The following is a 17,349-nucleotide window of genomic DNA, read 5'->3' as shown; positions in this document are numbered from 1 at the left end:
CTAGGATATGTTAAAGAAGAAAGCACTATTTTAATGTTTGTTTTTTTAAAAAAATAATTAAAATAATTTGCATAGCTAAACTGTTGATCTAAGGCTTCTATGAATGGTGTGGTTATGTTTGACAGACAATGTCCATTAAACAGAGAAAGACACTAGGAAAGCCCCATAACATTTTTTATTGTTTTTGTAACACACATGCACACACACCCCTCTCTCTCTCTCTCTCAGGAAGGGAGGTCCCCATCTTCCAGCGCCCCTTTGATGGAGGATGTAGGGACATCCTGCCCTTTCCTACACCCAGTTGGCCCAGCAAACACCAGCGACTGCAGCTTCCACAGCCTGAGAGGTCCCCTACAAGCTACCACTGCTCCAAGGTCCCAGCCATGCTCCAGGGACATCCCACACAGGCGAGCACATCTCCTGCCTGGCGACATCCAGATGTGACAGGGAGGTTCCCAGAAGTCTCCATCCTAACGCGTTCACACACACAGTCACACACACCAAGTCCAGCTGCACTTGGGTAGCCCAGTCTCTCCTTAGGAGCCCTGGCACCGAGGCAAGCAGCCAGTGTGTTCGCTGTCGGGGCTAGGGCCAACATCTGCACGCATGTGGCAGAGCAGGGCTAGGCCAAGTGCTGCTCCCTGCGTGGGGAAAGGTGCTTCCGCTGCAGGAGCTCTGCCTTCCCAACTCCACATGCCTCACAGCCCTCCTCCTCACTAGGAATGAGCACAGGCGGCTTCCACATGTGCTCCTCCACCTGCCCCAACATGACAAGAGGACTCCATCCTCCCTCCGGCTGCTGCAGAACACCCGGAGCAGCTCCTCCCTGCTCTGGCACGATCCCCCGATAGGGCACATCCAGCCAACACAACACAGGTCAGCGACAGGCAATCTCTGCAGCCGGGCCTGCTTCTAGGCTATGCTTTGGTCAACTGGCTGCTTCTCCCCATACAGACAACCCAACAAGCAACCACTGCATGATGGAGGCCAGCATTTTATTTTTTTTAATACGGAAATTAATTTAAAAGTAGAAAGAAAAAGAGTCCCCCAAACAATAAATATTACGCCTTCATGAAATAAATTAATGTAGAGATTCTGTGCAGGGGGAAGTCGCTCCAATCACAGATTTGACAGCAACCGGCACTGGGTCCAGTGTCCCCTCCCAACCTTCTCCATTGCCTGGTGCAGTGGAGAAGCAGCAGTGAGTCCTCCTACCCCTGGATCTAGTGGGCCACGGTGGGGCGAGATGGGCCTTCACACAGCCTGGCAGGGCCACGGAGCTGGGGAAGTCACCAGGATTCCCCTCCAGTAGCCACCAAGATGTCTAGGATTGCTCCACTCATCTGGCACACAGAGCTGGCATCAGAACCACAGGACCAACCTACCTTAGAGGGGACCCTGCAGAAGGGTCCAGGGGAGCCCCCCACCAGAGCCCTGCCCTTCTCGCTGCAGCAGGAGCCTGCCTGGAACCCTCACACTAGTTTCATGTGAATTTGAAGAGGGTGACAAATTGTTTGTGGGGTGTTTTGTTTCTTTTTTTTTTTCTTTTTTTTTTTTTTTACATCAATCCCTCCCCCCCTGCCCCAACATACACGACGTAGAAGCCCCCCCGCTCCCTCCCCGGTAAAAACACTTTTGTCCCCAACCTCTGCTGGAGTCGCCTCCCCACCCCCCACCCCCCCCCCCCCCGGCCCACACCTCCCGGAGTGAGAGAAGTTCACAGATAAGGCAGTTCGTGTGAGAGGGAGCTTGGCCCTGCCAGCGGTCAAGCCCATGCCTTCAGGCCTAAGAAGGGCAGTGACTCGCACCACCAAGCCTCCCCCTTCCAGACAAGACAGAGAACAGAGACAGACAGACAGACAGAGCGTGGGAGGGAGGCACTCCTATGGTTTGCATTGCTGCTTCCCTCCTCCCCTGGCTCTTGCTCCCCCGGCCCTTGCAGGTCCACTCTATCCCCCTCCCATCTCCCAGCCCCTAATACAATTCAGATCCTTGACAGCTAAAAAACAACAAAACAAAACAAAAAGAACGAAACAACCCCCACGCCACACCCTTTGCATCCTTCTCCACCCACTGCCATGGCCCAGAGGGGAAATCCTGACTCCCAAAAAGGTCCTGCAATTTTTGCCTCCTGGCAGAGCTGAGACCAAGCAGGAGCTGGGCCCATTATTTCCCTGTGATCTCTATAACATCGTCGTCTTTGTCCTCATCATTAGAGCTGCATCCCACCTCTGGGACCTCCTGGGGTTCAAACTGAGGCACCTGGGACCGAAGGAGGCCCCCGGCCGGGTAGCCCGAGTGAGGGGACATGTAGCCAGGGTAGGCAGATGCCATGCTCCTGGGAAGGCTGCTAGGCAAGACGGGGGCTGGGAAAGGAGCAAACATCCTGGGCTCGGGCAGGAGTGACTGCGTGAAGGGAAGCGAGTAATTGGGCAGCACCCCCGTCAGAGAAGGGTTTAGCACGAATGAGGGGACGCTGGCGGTGGCTGAGGTAGCAGCAGAAGAGCTGGCGGTGCCGGCTGTCAGCAGAGGGTCAGTAGTCACAGGGAACACCAGATGAGGGTCTGGGAGTAAATTGGGCAGCTGGTAATAAGAGGAGCCAGTGCCCATGTACAAGGAGTTTCCTGGTTGGGAGGCAAATGGATGGGTTAGGTTGTGGTTTAAAGAGACAGGAGGCATGGCGAACCCACCAGAGACGGGGTACCCGTGTTCATACGGCTGCACGGACGATGGCAACTGGCGCTTCTTCTGCTGCCTGCGGGCTTGCTCCTCTGGAGCTGATGGCGAGGTTGACTTGCGCTTGTTGCCCCGTAAGTCCAACACCGAGTGGGCATCGACGTGCTGGCTGGTGGCCGGCAGGGCTGAAGACACAGAGGGAGCCATGCAGTGAATCCCCACACGCTGCTCAGCTCCTCGGGCTGCTAAGCCGGGCGTGTTGTCCGTGCGAGCAGGGTGGCCTTGCGCTGCATTGGTGCTGGGAGAGCTGTGCCGGGACTCCCGGGCAGCTGCTGCCTCCGCGTACTGCTGCAGCTCGCTGATGATCTCGGGGCTGTCGGGGGATATGGGCCGAGTGAGCTCCTCCGCGCTGGGGAGCTGCGGTGATGAGGCACTGTGTCTGCCATTGCTTGTGGACTCCAGTGAAGAGCTCTGGGAGCCTGGAAACAAGGAGACGGAGCAGGTGAGAAAGACAACCTTGGAGAAAAACCTGGGGGCCAAGAAACAACAGTGGAAAGGAAGGTGGGGTTATCATGGGAATATTGTGGGGTGAGCTCAGAACACAGGCGTGATGGAAGGCAGTGAGGGAACACCGCCCCAGACGCTTGGGTAGGAAAGCACATGAGCAAGCCTCACACAGTGCTCACAAGTCCCTACCTGAGGCAGCCGTCCGACGGTCTTCATTGCCCTTTGGCTTCCCAGTGGTCCGGATAGCAAAAATCCGCCCGTCGCTGGTCCGGATATACGTCCCTGGAACAGAGGCGGAACAACTTCGTTCACAGTTTCCATGAGCCCGTGAGGTTGCCCAGGTAGGAATAGGACAGCAGTGCTCCATAAGGCTAGCCCACAGCCCACAGTCCTTCTGCCCCCTTCCTCCCTCCTCATTTCCACCCTTTCAGCTTTCCCGGGTTGGAGCTCACCCCCTCCCAATGTGCTGCCGGTGGGAAATGTGGAACTTCATGCTTGGGAATAAGTTTCCCCTGGGAGCACTGGGAAGTGTTTGGCTGCCCCAGTACATGCAGTGGGCGTTGTGAGAATGAGACTCCCAGCCACAAAGTTCAACAGCTCCTCTAGGAGGCAGCAGCAGCCACAGCTGCAATAGCCCTGAAGCAACCAGCTACAACAGCACACCCAAAGCATGGGCCACAACAGAGCCACTGCAGTGTCCAGATCTCCTCCCCTTCTTGTTTCTTTTCCTCTCAAGGGACTGATTCATGCTTTTACATCCTTTTCTTTGCTAATTAGCATTGGCTAGGACCCTATCTACAAGTCTTATCAAGACAGAGAAACTTACCTTTTGTCCCTCGGATGATGTGGATGCTCTCGCCAGCACTGATTCTTGCCTGTACATCAGTGGATGTGTTTGTACCCGGAATCACAATATCTGTCAGTGGGGGAAGAAACAGAACAGTGTCTGTGAAATTACATGCCAGCCACCATCAGGAGTGGGGAGGTGCACCACCAAACCCCTTTGCTTGCAGTCCAGTTGTCGCCCCTATGCGCTGTGCTAGAAGTAAGCCCTGGGTTTATTTCTGAGCAGCACAGGAAGGCAACAGAGGCTACAAGGAAGCAAAAGCCATGCAGCTCTGGCACAGCATCTCCCCTATCCCAAAAAGGACAACTGGTGACAGTGCTGCAGGCCCTCTCACGGGGAGTTTACTCCCAACAACCCACCAGGCCTATGCCTCTTGCATACCTGCAGGGAAAGTCCTCCAGGTACAAGGGAACCACTCAAATGCAGAGCGGCAGTATCAGTAGCTTTGATGCCTGTCTGCCCACAGCCCATGTGGGCATCAACAACTCACCCTGCTCCTCAGTTCACCATGGGCATCACAACTGAATTCACTGTGACCATCAGCAACTCACCTGTGGTGGTGACAATCTTCTGCACAAAGACACCGGCTCGCTGTAGATAGTTGATGGGAAAGTTGCCAGCGGGGTTGGAACTTGAGGTTGATCCTGCACTGCCCATGGGGACATGCCGGGGCATCATAGGAATGGGGGTGGATTGAACTGGGCGGACGCTTGCCACCGGCTTGTCCTCACCCTTGAGGGCTGGTCGCCTAGTGAGAGAGGAGGGAGGAAAGTGCAGTGCCCCCATTGACAGGGCTAAGTATCCTCTGCCCTCTCATTTCATGTCTACAGCATGGGAAGAAGGGGAAGAGGCAGGTACTTACCAGTTCCTCTGGCTAAAGGCAGGGATGCTCGTCAGACTCTGGTCACTGGCTGGGTAATACTGTGCGTAGGACGGCCGGGTGTAGGGGACAGATGCTCGCTTTTCCTCCTCATAGCTCTTCTTGGCTGCTTTCTTCTCTGCCTTGGTCAGCTTGTGCTCCTTCCGGTCGATCAGCAGTGACTCATGCTGAAAAGGCTCCTGCAACCCCACAGCACTGAGGCTTTGACACCAACACACCACAAGAGGGAACCAACATGCCCCAAATGGCAGCCACCTGGTCCCTGCATCAGCACCGTCTCCATCCCAGGCTGGAGCAGGGAAGAGGGGAGGTGGGAGGCAGAGCTGGTCATGGCGAAGCATGTGTGGGGCCATGCTGTGGATGTGACCAAGGCTCAGCTTGAAGAGTGACGGAGTCAGCTAAGCCATCACTAAGCCTGCCCAGCCAAGGCCATTGCTTACCATGAGCACATGGCAAAACCCACGAGCCAAAGGCTAAGAGCGCAAGCACGGAGCCTCCCAAGCCGTCACACAGCCACCAGAGCCCCATGGCACCTGGCCACAGGCCCACTCTGCAGCACCACCCTACCAGTGAAACTCTTCACAACACAGGCAAGTGCTGGGTATCCCAGCTTTGTTTGAAAGCCAACCCAGGAAGAGAGCAGGCAGCAAGCTGGGATATGCCACTGCCACCTTCCTGGCACAGCACCGAGTTGAAGAAACCTTCAACCTGCCCCCAAACCTGTCCAGGACAGACGTGGCTCTAAACGTGTAGAAGATATTGCAGGGAAGGGCAGGGCTCTTAGAGCCCTCTCTAGAGGATTTTTTACCTATTCCCACCAGCACACGGATGCGTCCTTCTTGCCACCACATCCCCATCACACAGCCAGACTCCTCCAGACCTCCTCCTGCCTGTGCACTGCTGTGCCAGCAAGGAAGCAGGCTGGTCTTACCTTGGTGATGAGGTGAGGATACTTGAGACAGGCTAATTGTAGAACAGACTCCTTCATCTTGCTTGGATTGAGGGAGAGCTGAGCAGGGTCGGATTCCTCTTCCACAAAATGCAGCAGGTTCTCCACCTCCCGTCGGGTGAAGTTCAGCACTGGGTTCAGATCATCCACCACCCGATCTGGAAAAGAGAAGAAACAGAGTGAGCAGAGAAGGGAAGAGATGGGTACTGCTGCCTTTCCTACACTCCTGTCCTAACAGAGCTCCCTCCTTGCAGTCTGCATGATCCTCAGAAGCCTTCTGTAAATGTCAGGGCAGGGAGAAAAATCATCAGCCATGTTCAGAGATGAACCTGTTTGACCAAGTCAGGCTGACAAATGCCTTGTGCTCCAGACTGCACGGCAATGCAGTGCGGGTCACTGAGCTCCTGGGATGCAAGGAACATGAAGCTAATTACAGATGGTGTCCCATCTCACACTGAAAGGCTGAAAACATACTAGCCCTGGGACAGAACTGCAGCCATATCAGTACATGTCCTCCCACAAGTCCCACAAAAAGGGTCAAGTTAATAACCAGGTGCTGAAATCTACAGCACTCTGTTGAGTCAAAAGCTCAGAAAAGCAGCCACGGTCCCTCCCTCATAAGAGCCTGAAAGTTTTCCTTGGACGTTCCTTCCTGCACACAGGGCAAACGGGAGCACATGGAGAAAACATCTATATCCAGGACTCTCTTGGGAGCCAGACCAGCTACCAGGGGACTCCACCTCGAATGCAAAACAGCATACTGAGCCGATCACGCTGGGCTGCTGCCTCTCAAGTTGGGTTTCAAGACAAAGGACACAGGCAGCAGAACTCTTTTTGGGTCACCACGACCCTCAGCTGTATGCTCTATGAGAACAGCTTGACAGCTGGCACAAGCCAGCACAAAAGATACTTTTGGTACAAGGGCAGGTTGGAACTGGAATGAATTAACTATTCTTGGCTCCTAAGCACTACCAGTCAAAGGTATCAATATATATTTTAATGTTGATATTTTCCCTCTCTTGCTGCTGGAGAAATGGAGGTACAGAGCTATTTAATAAGTAATGCCCAGTTTAAGACAAGTAATGCCCAGGCACAGGGGAAAACAGGATGATCACCCCCTAAGTCTCCAGTCTCTTGTAGCAGCCAGAAGACTAGCAGGGAAGGTAAATGGCACTACATTGGACTGGTAGCACAATGCTGCTGCTGGATGCTGGCTCTACAGCCCCTGCTACTCTGCCATGAATTTCTTATTGGGTCTCATAAACATCAAACATAGCCCTAGGAGAGTGCCTCTGTCACTTCTTTGGCTGTCTAGTTTTCAACCTTAAAAAAAAGGAGCTACGAAAACCACAGAAACAGGACTTAAAGGAGCTAAAAGGAGTGAAAGCCAAGAGTGGAGTGCCATGTCCATCCACACTTACCTGACATGCCCTGCTTGGAGATCTGACGGTCATAGATCTTCTTCTCAAGGGTGTAATCAGAAACCAATCTATAAATGTGGCATGGCTTCTTCTGCCCATAGCGGTACACTCGGCACACGGCCTGGGCATCATGGCATGGGTTCCAAGAAGCGTCAAACACCACCACTCTGTTTGCTCCAATGAGGTTGACACCCAGACACCCAGCACTGGAAATTAAAGACAAATTTCAAGCTGCTGCCTTGGTTAATTTTCAAAGCTTCTAGGCAGGACAGCCATCACAGTCAAGAGTCCATGAGGTGTCTATGGAAAGTTCCCTCCAGTCATACAGGCAATTTCAAACCCATGTTTGGTTTCGAAGACTGTTGTTAAGTTGTTGCAGAGGACTAAGGCTAAAATTCTATGCCCCTAGGGAATTCAGAAGCAGATGGCACTATCATCCCATAGAGTCTTGAGAGCACGTTACGAAGGAAGTTAAGAACTGAAAACCCATATGCATACAGAGCATCAGCGTGAGCACTCCACTGTGCCTTTCTGCTCAGCCAACTTACCGTGTGGACAAAAGGAAGAGCCAAACAGAGGTGTTGCCGGGGTCATTGAACTGGTTAATCAGTCGTTCCCTTTCCGAGGCAGAGGTGCTGCCATCCAGTCCTGAGAAGGAAATTAAGGACACATTTACAAGCTCTGTATGTTTGGGGGAATCCCATCAGAACAAAACCACTTCCCAAACACTGAACTTTGGCACTGGTTCCCAACCAATTCTAGGTCTCCTCAAGTCCTGCACTCCAGGACCTCAACTGGACCACTCTGTACCTCTACTGTGCCCAGCCAGGCAGGTGCAATGCAGCCAGCCAGGTTGGGATTTGTCCAACTGAAAGATCAAGCAAAACATTACTCAAGCTTCGCGAGGCCAAGACTGGGAGTGCTACAACACACCTAGCCCATTAAGGCTCCATATTAGGCAAGACAGACAGCAAGCAAGAGCAGCAAGCACAAAGGCCTCAGGTATCCTGGAAGCTCGAGGAAACAAGAGAAAGGAAAATTGTGAAAGCCTTTGGCAAAACCCCATAGACTGGATCTAAGCACAGAGAGTACTGGTCTAAAGGAGTGCAGGGGGATATCATGTCTGTGTTCCCGGGCAGCAGCTTGCTTAGGGCAGCTCTGCAAAAATCAGGAACACCATATCCACCACTCCTCTCAGTCCTGTCCTGCAAAGTAGCCACACAAAGCAACAAGCCATGCCAGAACAAGATTTAAAGCTGGGGAAGAGGGGAGGAGGAATTCACAGCACCAAGCTAGTGAAAGCATTCCACAGTGATTCTGGTTTGGGAAGCAAGATCCAGAAAATAGCCAAACAGGAAGCAAAAAGTATCTTTTACAACTTAAAAAAGTACTAAATGTGTAAGTGAGATGTTAAAGATGTCTCACATCTTCTGAGTAAGATGTCAAAAAGAGGATTTAGAAATTATCAGTTAGTTGCTATCAAACTGACACTGCCTTTCCAAGCAACTAAAGTAAGAACAATCTGAAAGAGACTTCATCAGAAGAACGCTTCAGAAAAGCATTTTCACACCCAGGGACAACTACAAGAAAACAGTGGGTGACTTTCAGGAATTAGTCCGTCACAGAGGACCAAACAGTGTCACACCAAAGGAGAGGAGGATTGGCTGCACTCACTGTAATAGTTGATGTTTCGGACCCAGTTGTGAACTCCTCCATCTGAGCCTGGAGGACTCGGCATTGGTCTCTTTGCCAAAAACTCTTCAATGACAGATAACGTGGACAAGCTCTGGCTGCAAAACCAAGATCTCTGTTAAGGAGAAAGCCCCCACAGCAGCAAAAGTGGAGTATCAGAACTCTTCCCCAACCATGACACCACTGACAGTTGTCAAATGCTGTTTGTGGCAGCACACCTCTCACTAGTAAACTTGATAGTGGCAGAAGTATAAAATCAATGGAGGAAAACCAGGATCTAATACAACAAAGGAGAAAAGGGGAACTGCCACACCACTCACCCCCTGTAACAACCTCCTAGTACCAGAGGGGTTCAACTACTCCAGCATTTAGTGACTGTAGGATCAGCTGTTGATACTTTGCTTACCTGAAGACCAAGATCTTGTCTCCAAGCTTCACACTTTCCTCAATTAGGTGGAACAGTAACACCATCTTGGGTGAGTTCTCCAAGACTCCTGTCTGGTAATCACACAAGATGTCTTTGGCCTACCGAGAAATGGGAGACTATTACAGGTGGAGTTGCTCAGTCCTGCTTAGTTCAACAATCCCGTCTCAAGGTGAGAGAAATAAGTCATTGCAGAGATGTTATATACATCCAGCCAGATCCAGGTGACAATGTTACTCCCAACTATTGCTTCTGCCTCCCATTGAAGAAGCAACAAATGACAAACTTCTTGGAGTATGGATGAATGAGCATCCTCTTAACCTCTCATGACTCTCTACTGTATCTCAAGACCTCTCCTCCAGTCCACTAGATTTACCACCAACTTAGAATCATAGAATCGTTAAGGTTGGAAAAGACCCTTAAGATCATCGAGTCCAACCGTTAACCTAGCACTGCCAAGTCCACCACTAAGCCATGTCCTCAAGCACCACGTCTACCTTTCTTTTAAGTACCTCCAGGGATGCAGACTCAACCACTTCCCTGGGCAGCCTGTTCCAATGCCTGACTACCCTTTCGGTGAAGAAGTTTTTCCTAATATCCAATCTAAACCTCGCCTGGCACAACTTGAGGCCGTTTCCTCTCGCTCTATCGCTTGTTACTAAGGAGAAGAGACCAACCCCCACCTCGCTACAACCTCCTTTCAGGTAGTTGTAGAGAGCGATGAGGTCTCCCCTCAGCCTCCTCTTCTCCAGGCTAAACAACCCCAGCTCCCTCAGCCGCTCCTCATATGACCTGTTCTCTAGACCCTTCACCAACTTCATTGCCCTTCTTTGGACATGCTCCAGCACCTTGATGTCCTTCTTGTAGTGAGGGGCCCAAAACTGAACACAGTACTCAAGGTGCGGCCTCACCAGTGCCGAACTTATCTAGATTAAACTTCACCCTAACACCTTTTTTAGAATAACAAAGTCCACAGCCTTTTTGGTCAGATGAAAACAATGGTATAAAAGAGTGTTGCCTGCACTCCAGCCTCATGAGAGTCCTAAAATTCCTACCCAGTGCCATGCAGACATGCTTATCAAGATGCTCTGTGGCAGAGAAAATGGATGAGGAATCCCTAACTGTTAAACGGAAGAGTCTTTTCTTTGCTCTATTTCAGAAAACTGCCCTAACAAAAAGAGGTACAGCCTTTCAGAGTAAGTATCTAGTCTATGTTTATTGTAATTCTCCAAATGAAGGGTTTTCCAGCAGTGGTACTCACCCACTCATAAGTAACGACCTGATTTGCTCTCTCCTGAAAAGGGTTGAAGCCAACGCTCTGGAGGAACTTGCTATTAGTAGCTTCTCCAACTGGTGATGCCAAAGCATTACTCTCTGTTTTGACTTTAATTCCCTGAGACTGGCACCGGGAATTAGTACTTGCTGTGCCAAGGTCATCCACATCCAAATCCTGCTCATTTGCCAGATTCTCCTTTTGCAGAGCTTCATACAACACATCTGGATGGTTCCAGATCTGAAGGAGTAAGAAAAGAAAGTGGTTAGGCCTGCGCTCTTCTGCTGCCTGCCAATAATTGTAGACTGAAAGCCCCCACAGCTATTCAAAGGAAAGAACTAATACTTCGATCACCTTATCACCATCCCCACATGGAATTGTAAGGCACTGCAGAGAAAGCCAGTCTGACTGTATTAACCTAGTGAAAACAGAAAACGTGACTCTGCCATGACACAAGGTATAAACCATCTTAACCAAGGTTCCCCTGCCTTTAAAACTGCCGAATTCTTTCCTTGAGAGCAAAGCAGAAGGCCACTACACACCCCACACAGCACAAAGGTAGAAGAAGCTGCTTGTTTGCATTGCAGCAGGTAAATGGTTAAGGTATCAGCCCAGTACCGGTTCAGCTGATGGCTGCAGGTTTCTTGTACAAATTTGAATAAGACCTTAAACATCCCTGCACCCCAGTTCTGGAAGTGGGGATAACAATTCTGTTGGGCCATTGTAGGGCACTCTAGGGAGAGAAGATGAGCCTGGCCAATCACACTTTTATCTCCTGTTTTTGCTTATATTCCTGCCTTTCCCTTACATACTAGAATATTTCTTTGCAGCTCTTGCCAATACCTACCTTACAACAGACACAGAAAGCTTTGAGTGGGTTCAGTCCCAGCCAGCCACTGTTGCCTGCATCTCGGAACCGGTTCATGAACTCCGTATAAAGGGCCCGCTGGATCTTTGAAAGACGTACCAAAATGACGTGTTCTTCCTTAGATGGGAGCTGAACCTTCAGCACATTGTGCCCTCGCCTGTGGAGGAAATAAAGAAAGAGAGATAAACAGAGGGAAGGGAATTTCCCAGTCTGATCTCTCTGTGGCTGCCTGTAGGGTAAGACTTTGACTTCTTGCCCACCTGGCTGCAGGGAGAAAGACCTCTAGTTGCATGCTGCTCTAACACACAACACCTCCAAGATACTCTCCCTGCAGCCAAATACCAACTGTAAGCACAATTACAGAGATCTCAAATGTTACAACCTTCTAGCACAGGTCACAGTGTCAAGTGGGTGATGAAAGTCCTGTTTTCCATGGCAGCTGAAAGCCAGAAATAAGACCTAAGGTCTCTTTTTAGCTCTGCCATTGGCTAAGACACTCCAACCAAATCACTGGTCCAGCATCTTAGAACCCTCATCTGAGAAACAAAGCTGATTTGTTTCCAGAGCAGTGGAGACGCTGTCACTTTTCATAATGGAGGGTTCGTGAAACTTTTTCAGATCCTTGTGTAGAGGATGTCAGAAAGTGCACATCCAAATTAATTATTAAGACATCAAAATAAACCGGAGGTCACTCTGGTGCAGTTACAGGTGGTTTTGTCCATTATCAGAGTCTGTGGTACCAAAGCAAACCAACTTTACTTCTATCCCCAAGGCAAATAGAGCCATAAGGACCATTGTGCAGCTGACAGATTGAACAAGAAGGAGATTTTGAGAGAAATATGGAGCTGCTAACCTAAGGATCTCTTCTGTGTTTTTTTCTGTATGTTTAAGATCCTCCCACAAAGATAAGGTACCTGTCTAAAACTCAAGCCTAAGAAGCTGGATCGATGGGCCGAGGCCAACTGTACGAGGTTCAACAAGGCTCAGTGCTGGGTCCTGCACTTGGGTCACAACAACCCCAAGCAACGCTACAGGCTTGGGAAAGAGTGGCTGGAGAGCTGCCTGGCGGAAAAGAACCTGGGGGTGTTGGTCAACAGCTGGCTGGATACAAGCCAGCGGTGTGGCCAGTTGGCCAAGAAGGCCAATAGCATCCTGGCTTGTGTCAGGAATAGTGTGGCCAGCAGGATTAGGGAAGTGATCGTTTCCCTGTACTCGGCACTGGTGAGGGCGCACCTTGAATACTGTGTTCAGTTTTGAGCTCCTCACTACAAGAAGGACATTGAGGTACTAGAGCGTGTCCAAAGAAGGGCAACGAAGCTGGTGAAGGGGCTAGAGCACAGGTCCTGTGAGGAGTGGCTGAGGGAACTGGGGTTGTTTAGTCTGGAGAAGAGGAGGCTGAGGGGAGACCTCATCGCTCTCTACAACTACCTGAAAGGAGGTTGTAGCGAGGTGGGGGTTGGTCTCTTCTCCTTAGTAACAAGCGATAGGACAGGAGGAAATGGCCTCAAGTTGCGCCAGGGCAGGTTTAGATTGGGTATTAGGAAAAACTTCTTCACTGAAAGGGTTGTCAAGCACTGGAACAGGCTGCCCAGGGAAGTGGTTGAGTCCCCATCCCTGAAGGTATTTAAAAGAGGGGTAGATGTGGTGCTTAGGGACATGGTTTAGTGGTGGACTTGGCAGTGCTAGGTTAATGGTTAGACTCGATGACCTTAAAGGTCTTTTCCAACCCACATGATTCTATGGTTCTATAAGGTAGCATGATTAGCTGTACTGCATAAACTCAGCAAACAAGCAGGCTAATTTGGAATGAAGGAGCTGTTTGCACGGACTACACTGTTAAGAACTCCTTGTGGACTCACCGCTGCACAAAGCCTTCCAGCAGGCTATGCAGGACATGACTGCGATACCTCATGAGACGGACATCTTGAGGGGTGCTGTCAATACACTGCCCATTCAGGATAGGCCGCTCAAACATGTTGCTGAATTCCTGCCGTGAGCCTAGAAAGTCAGGTCGGACAAAGTCTACCATGCACCAGTACTCAATGAGGTTGTTCTGGAGTGGGTAGCCAGTCAGCACCACCCGCCGGCGGGACCGGATGTTCTTCAGGGCCTGCGAAGTGCTGGCATGGCAGTTCTTTATCCGGTGTCCCTCATCACAAATAACCACATCTGGGCCAGGGCGAGACAAAGCTTTCTCAATCCCTGAGGACAAGGAACATTAAATGTTAGTTAGAGATGAATAAGACAAAGTTCTGGTTTTATACGGTCACCAATTTCACAAAAAGAAAAAGAGGAGTCGTTCTGAAAGACAAAAAAAGCAGTATTCATGGGTGGCAGAGGACAAAGCTGATTCAGGAAATAAAATGTGACTAGACACTAGCTCCAATTTAGCACAATGTGGTAATGACCAGACATGACTGTTCCTTGATTTCTGCTCAATGACCTGCATTGCATCAAGTTCAGTGTCTTGCATCAGATCAGACTGGTAAATCTCACACAGACACATCCCCAAGTTCAGTGTACTGACTTCCACGCTTACTTGCAGCTATTGCAAGAAATGAAAAACTCAATCAAAGCTCAACAACCTTCTGTCTCCAAAGACACAATCCTGCCCAGGAAAGTTTGATCATGTCAGGGATGCTAAAAGCAAGTTATAGGTTGTTTCCCTGTGCTGCCAGAGTTGATAGCCAGCTGGACAACAGGATCACAATCTCTCTCTCTCAAGGACTGGCCTCCCACCTTTCAGAAGCTCTTGCTGCCGGTCTTCCTCATCCAAGTCAATAATGACAGGGCCAGCTTGTTTCTTTGTTTTCTTCTTCCTGCCAGTGGCAAAGGACTTCTTCAGTGAGAGGAGACGGTACATCTCATATCCCATCAGCAGCACACCACCCTCTATCACCCAGTCATTCACCACCTTTGCACGTGCAGCTGTTGTCCTGCAAAACAAACAAACCAACCAAATAAACTGTTAGCTTTCTCTCCAGTTTCAGTTTGAACCACTGGATTGGAGTCTGCTGAGAAAAAAAGACCCGTTCCATTAATTAAAGCACTTTCTTACATCAAACCACACAGAGGAATACAATGAAGTTTCTTTAGGAGACAATCTGGTACAGAGGAAAAAAAAAAAAAAAAAGCCTTTTATGTGCCACGGATAGCAGGGTTGAGAATGACAAACCCTTACAGAAACTGAGCTGTAGAAGTTTGTCATTGTCGTGGTTTAACCCCAGCCAGCAATTAAGCACCACGCAGCTGCTCGCTCACTCCCCACCAGCGGGATGGTGGAGAGAATCAGAAGGGTAAAAGTAAGAAAACTCGTGGGTTGAGATAAGAACAGTTTAATAACTGAAGTAAAATAAATTAGAACAGTTAAATAGGCAAAGCAAAAACCGTGCACGCAAACAAAGCAAAACAAGGAATTCATTCACTACTTCCCATCGGCAGGCAGGTGTTCAGCCATCTCCAGGAAAGCAGGGCTCCATCACGCGTAACGGTTACTTGGGAAGACAAACGCCATCTTACCCAATGTCCCCCCCTTCCTTCTTCTTCCCCCAGCTTATATACTGAGCATGACGTCATATGGTATGGAATAGCCCTTGGGCCAGTCTGGGTCAGCACACCCCACCCCCACCCCCCCCACCCCCCCGTGCCCCCTCCCAGCTTCTTGTGCCCCTGGCAGAGCAGGGGAAGCTGAAAAGTCTTTGACCAGTGTGAGCGCCACTTAGCACCTATTTAGCAACAGCTTAGCACTACTTAGCAAGAACCAAAGCATCAGTGCATCATCGACATTGTTTTCATCCTAAACCCAAAACACAGTCCCATACCGGCTACCAAGACGAAAATTAACTCTATCCCAGCTGAAACCAGGACAGTCATGTACAAAAGCATATCAAATTTGAGTGCATCCTTTTTAAAGAGCTGTTGAGGAGACTGCCTCTGCAAAAAACATTTTCAGAACAAGCTGCTAATGTATGTGGTTGTAATCGTCTAGTCGTTTATCCCTTGTGTCTCTTCCAATGTTAGTGTCCCTCAATTCTTCCTTCCCTGCTAGCCTGCTCAGAATTGGTTCAGATCAAGACACTGTCCTCACTCCTCACTGTCCTCCCAGAGCACACCAGATCCCATCCAATAGTAAACACATGGCTGGAGTAGCATCAGCAGATTCAAAGTACATTCCACCCAGGAGGTGAAGACCTCAACAGATAAGTGTATGAACACATGAACATAGCCAATGAACTGGGAGTTCCCTAGGATCACTACACTGTCCTGATCCATGCAAGACAAACGACCCAGAAAGAAGCAGAGATCCACAAGCCAAGAATACACTCCACACCAGGTTGTAACTGCAATCACTGATCTCTCCCTTCTGGACAAGGAGGCTTTGTATAATTTGCCAGAATCCCTCAAGGACAACACAATTCACAGAAAGTCACAGTGTTGGGTAGAGGAACCCCTAAGTGTGTGAAAAATCTCAGGGGAAAAAACCCAACATTCTAAATACAAGAGACGTGGTATAGGGGGCACATGCCTTATGGGTCCCAGGACTCTGACAGGACTAGCAGCGTACCACCAGAAACAAAACATAGCACTTCTACTCCTTTCTGCAGAAGTAGCTCTGTCTCAAACTGGGTTCCTGATCTCACCATATATGGAAGAACAAAAAGGTGTGAGAAGGAAGTACAAGATACAAATATGGAATAAAAGAGACAGTAAATCTCTCCCAGGCACCAAAATCCTCCTCTCAAGACAGCATCCACAACAAATGCAGAGTGGGAAAGATCTGGGAGTTGAGGGCACAGAATTAGCCCAAACTAAGCAGTCTGCAACAGCAATTCTGATAACAGTTCCATAAAGCGCAGTCCAAAAGCTTAAAAGGGCTTTTACTGGCACCTACTTGTGTTCATCATTCAGGATGTGGACTTTGAAGGTGCGGGGTTGGACTTCTTTGGAGTTATAATCAGCAGGAAGGTTTTCAGGGGCTGGGAGCCACATGTTGAATTCTGCTAGCCAGTTTTGGAGCGTATTCACCTGAAAAAGTTAGCCATAGGAGGATTAAAAACCCAACTGAATCACTCGGGATTTTAAGAGCAGAAATGAAAATAGGAGTGACACCCAGCTGGCCCAGAAAGAAAGAGCAGACCACAGCATGCAGACTCAGGGACACAGGGAATGAAAGAGGGATAAGAAGAGCAAGGGTATGAGAGAGCTTGATGTGAGACGGGACACTAATCAATCTCCCCTATGCAAAGAAAGAAGTAGTGGAAGGAAGCCCCTCAGCCAGCCCTTCACATGAGCTACTTACAGGAACAATGGCAAGAACAGTCTTTGCCTCTGTGTGCCGAAAAAGTACATCCAAGAAAGAGATGACCTGTATGGTCTTGCCCAGGCCCATGCTATGTGCTAAAATACACCCAAACCCACTGCTGGTTTTAAATCTCTCCAAGGACTCGACCAAGTTGTCATACAGGAATCGGATCCCACCAATCTAGACAGAAAAGTAGAAAAGGTATTAGAATGGTGGGAGAAAACAACAAGATGGTTATGTATTTACAGAGTGGCAAGCACATTAGGATTGCATAAACCATGAAAATATAAAGGGGATGTTTCAAGTTCACTACAGTATTCTAATCTAGGGAAGACTCAGAAAGTCAATATTTTTAGATACCTATAGAAGTTTCTGAGAATATAACAATAAATCAAAATTCACTTGTAGCCAGATAATCTGAATTGGAGTTGATTCATTTGTTTATAAATATAATTTTATTTTACAAATGTTCATCTAAATATACAAAGGAAAACATTCCTGTCTGTGCCA

General features: G+C 49.4%; 1 protein-coding gene across 5 annotated transcripts in view; it reads right to left on the bottom strand.

The window, feature by feature from the left end:
* The window catches only part of RAD54L2 (RAD54 like 2), a 75,403-nt gene that overhangs the window by 2,713 nt on the left and 55,341 nt on the right, over positions 1-17,349 (bottom strand). For 4 of the 5 annotated variants that reach the window (XM_087744513.1, XM_087744515.1, XM_087744514.1 and 1 more), the window contains 16 exons: positions 16,837-17,019; positions 16,429-16,562; positions 14,277-14,473; positions 13,397-13,739; positions 11,517-11,694; positions 10,658-10,909; positions 9,379-9,497; positions 8,955-9,070; positions 7,829-7,928; positions 7,281-7,486; positions 5,842-6,017; positions 4,893-5,089; positions 4,582-4,778; positions 4,010-4,099; positions 3,373-3,465; positions 1,711-3,155 (listed from right to left, as the gene is read on the bottom strand). In XM_087744513.1, the coding sequence (XP_087600639.1) occupies positions 2,167-3,155; positions 3,373-3,465; positions 4,010-4,099; positions 4,582-4,778; positions 4,893-5,089; positions 5,842-6,017; positions 7,281-7,486; positions 7,829-7,928; positions 8,955-9,070; positions 9,379-9,497; positions 10,658-10,909; positions 11,517-11,694; positions 13,397-13,739; positions 14,277-14,473; positions 16,429-16,562; positions 16,837-17,019 (3,570 nt within the window). In that variant the 3' untranslated portion in view covers positions 1,711-2,166. Of the gene's footprint in view, positions 1-1,710; positions 3,156-3,372; positions 3,466-4,009; positions 4,100-4,581; positions 4,779-4,892; positions 5,090-5,841; positions 6,018-7,280; positions 7,487-7,828; positions 7,929-8,954; positions 9,071-9,378; positions 9,498-10,657; positions 10,910-11,516; positions 11,695-13,396; positions 13,740-14,276; positions 14,474-16,428; positions 16,563-16,836; positions 17,020-17,349 lie in introns of those variants that run through there. The other variant, XM_087744518.1, reaches the window with a different exon arrangement.

The sequence above is a fragment of the Nipponia nippon genome, unplaced genomic scaffold, assembly GCF_047370975.1.
Source record: "Nipponia nippon isolate SJK-2023a ecotype South Korea unplaced genomic scaffold, ASM4737097v1 scaffold_9, whole genome shotgun sequence".
Taxonomy (NCBI): domain Eukaryota; kingdom Metazoa; phylum Chordata; class Aves; order Pelecaniformes; family Threskiornithidae; genus Nipponia; species Nipponia nippon.
This window is presented reverse-complemented; position numbering and strand designations above follow the sequence as displayed.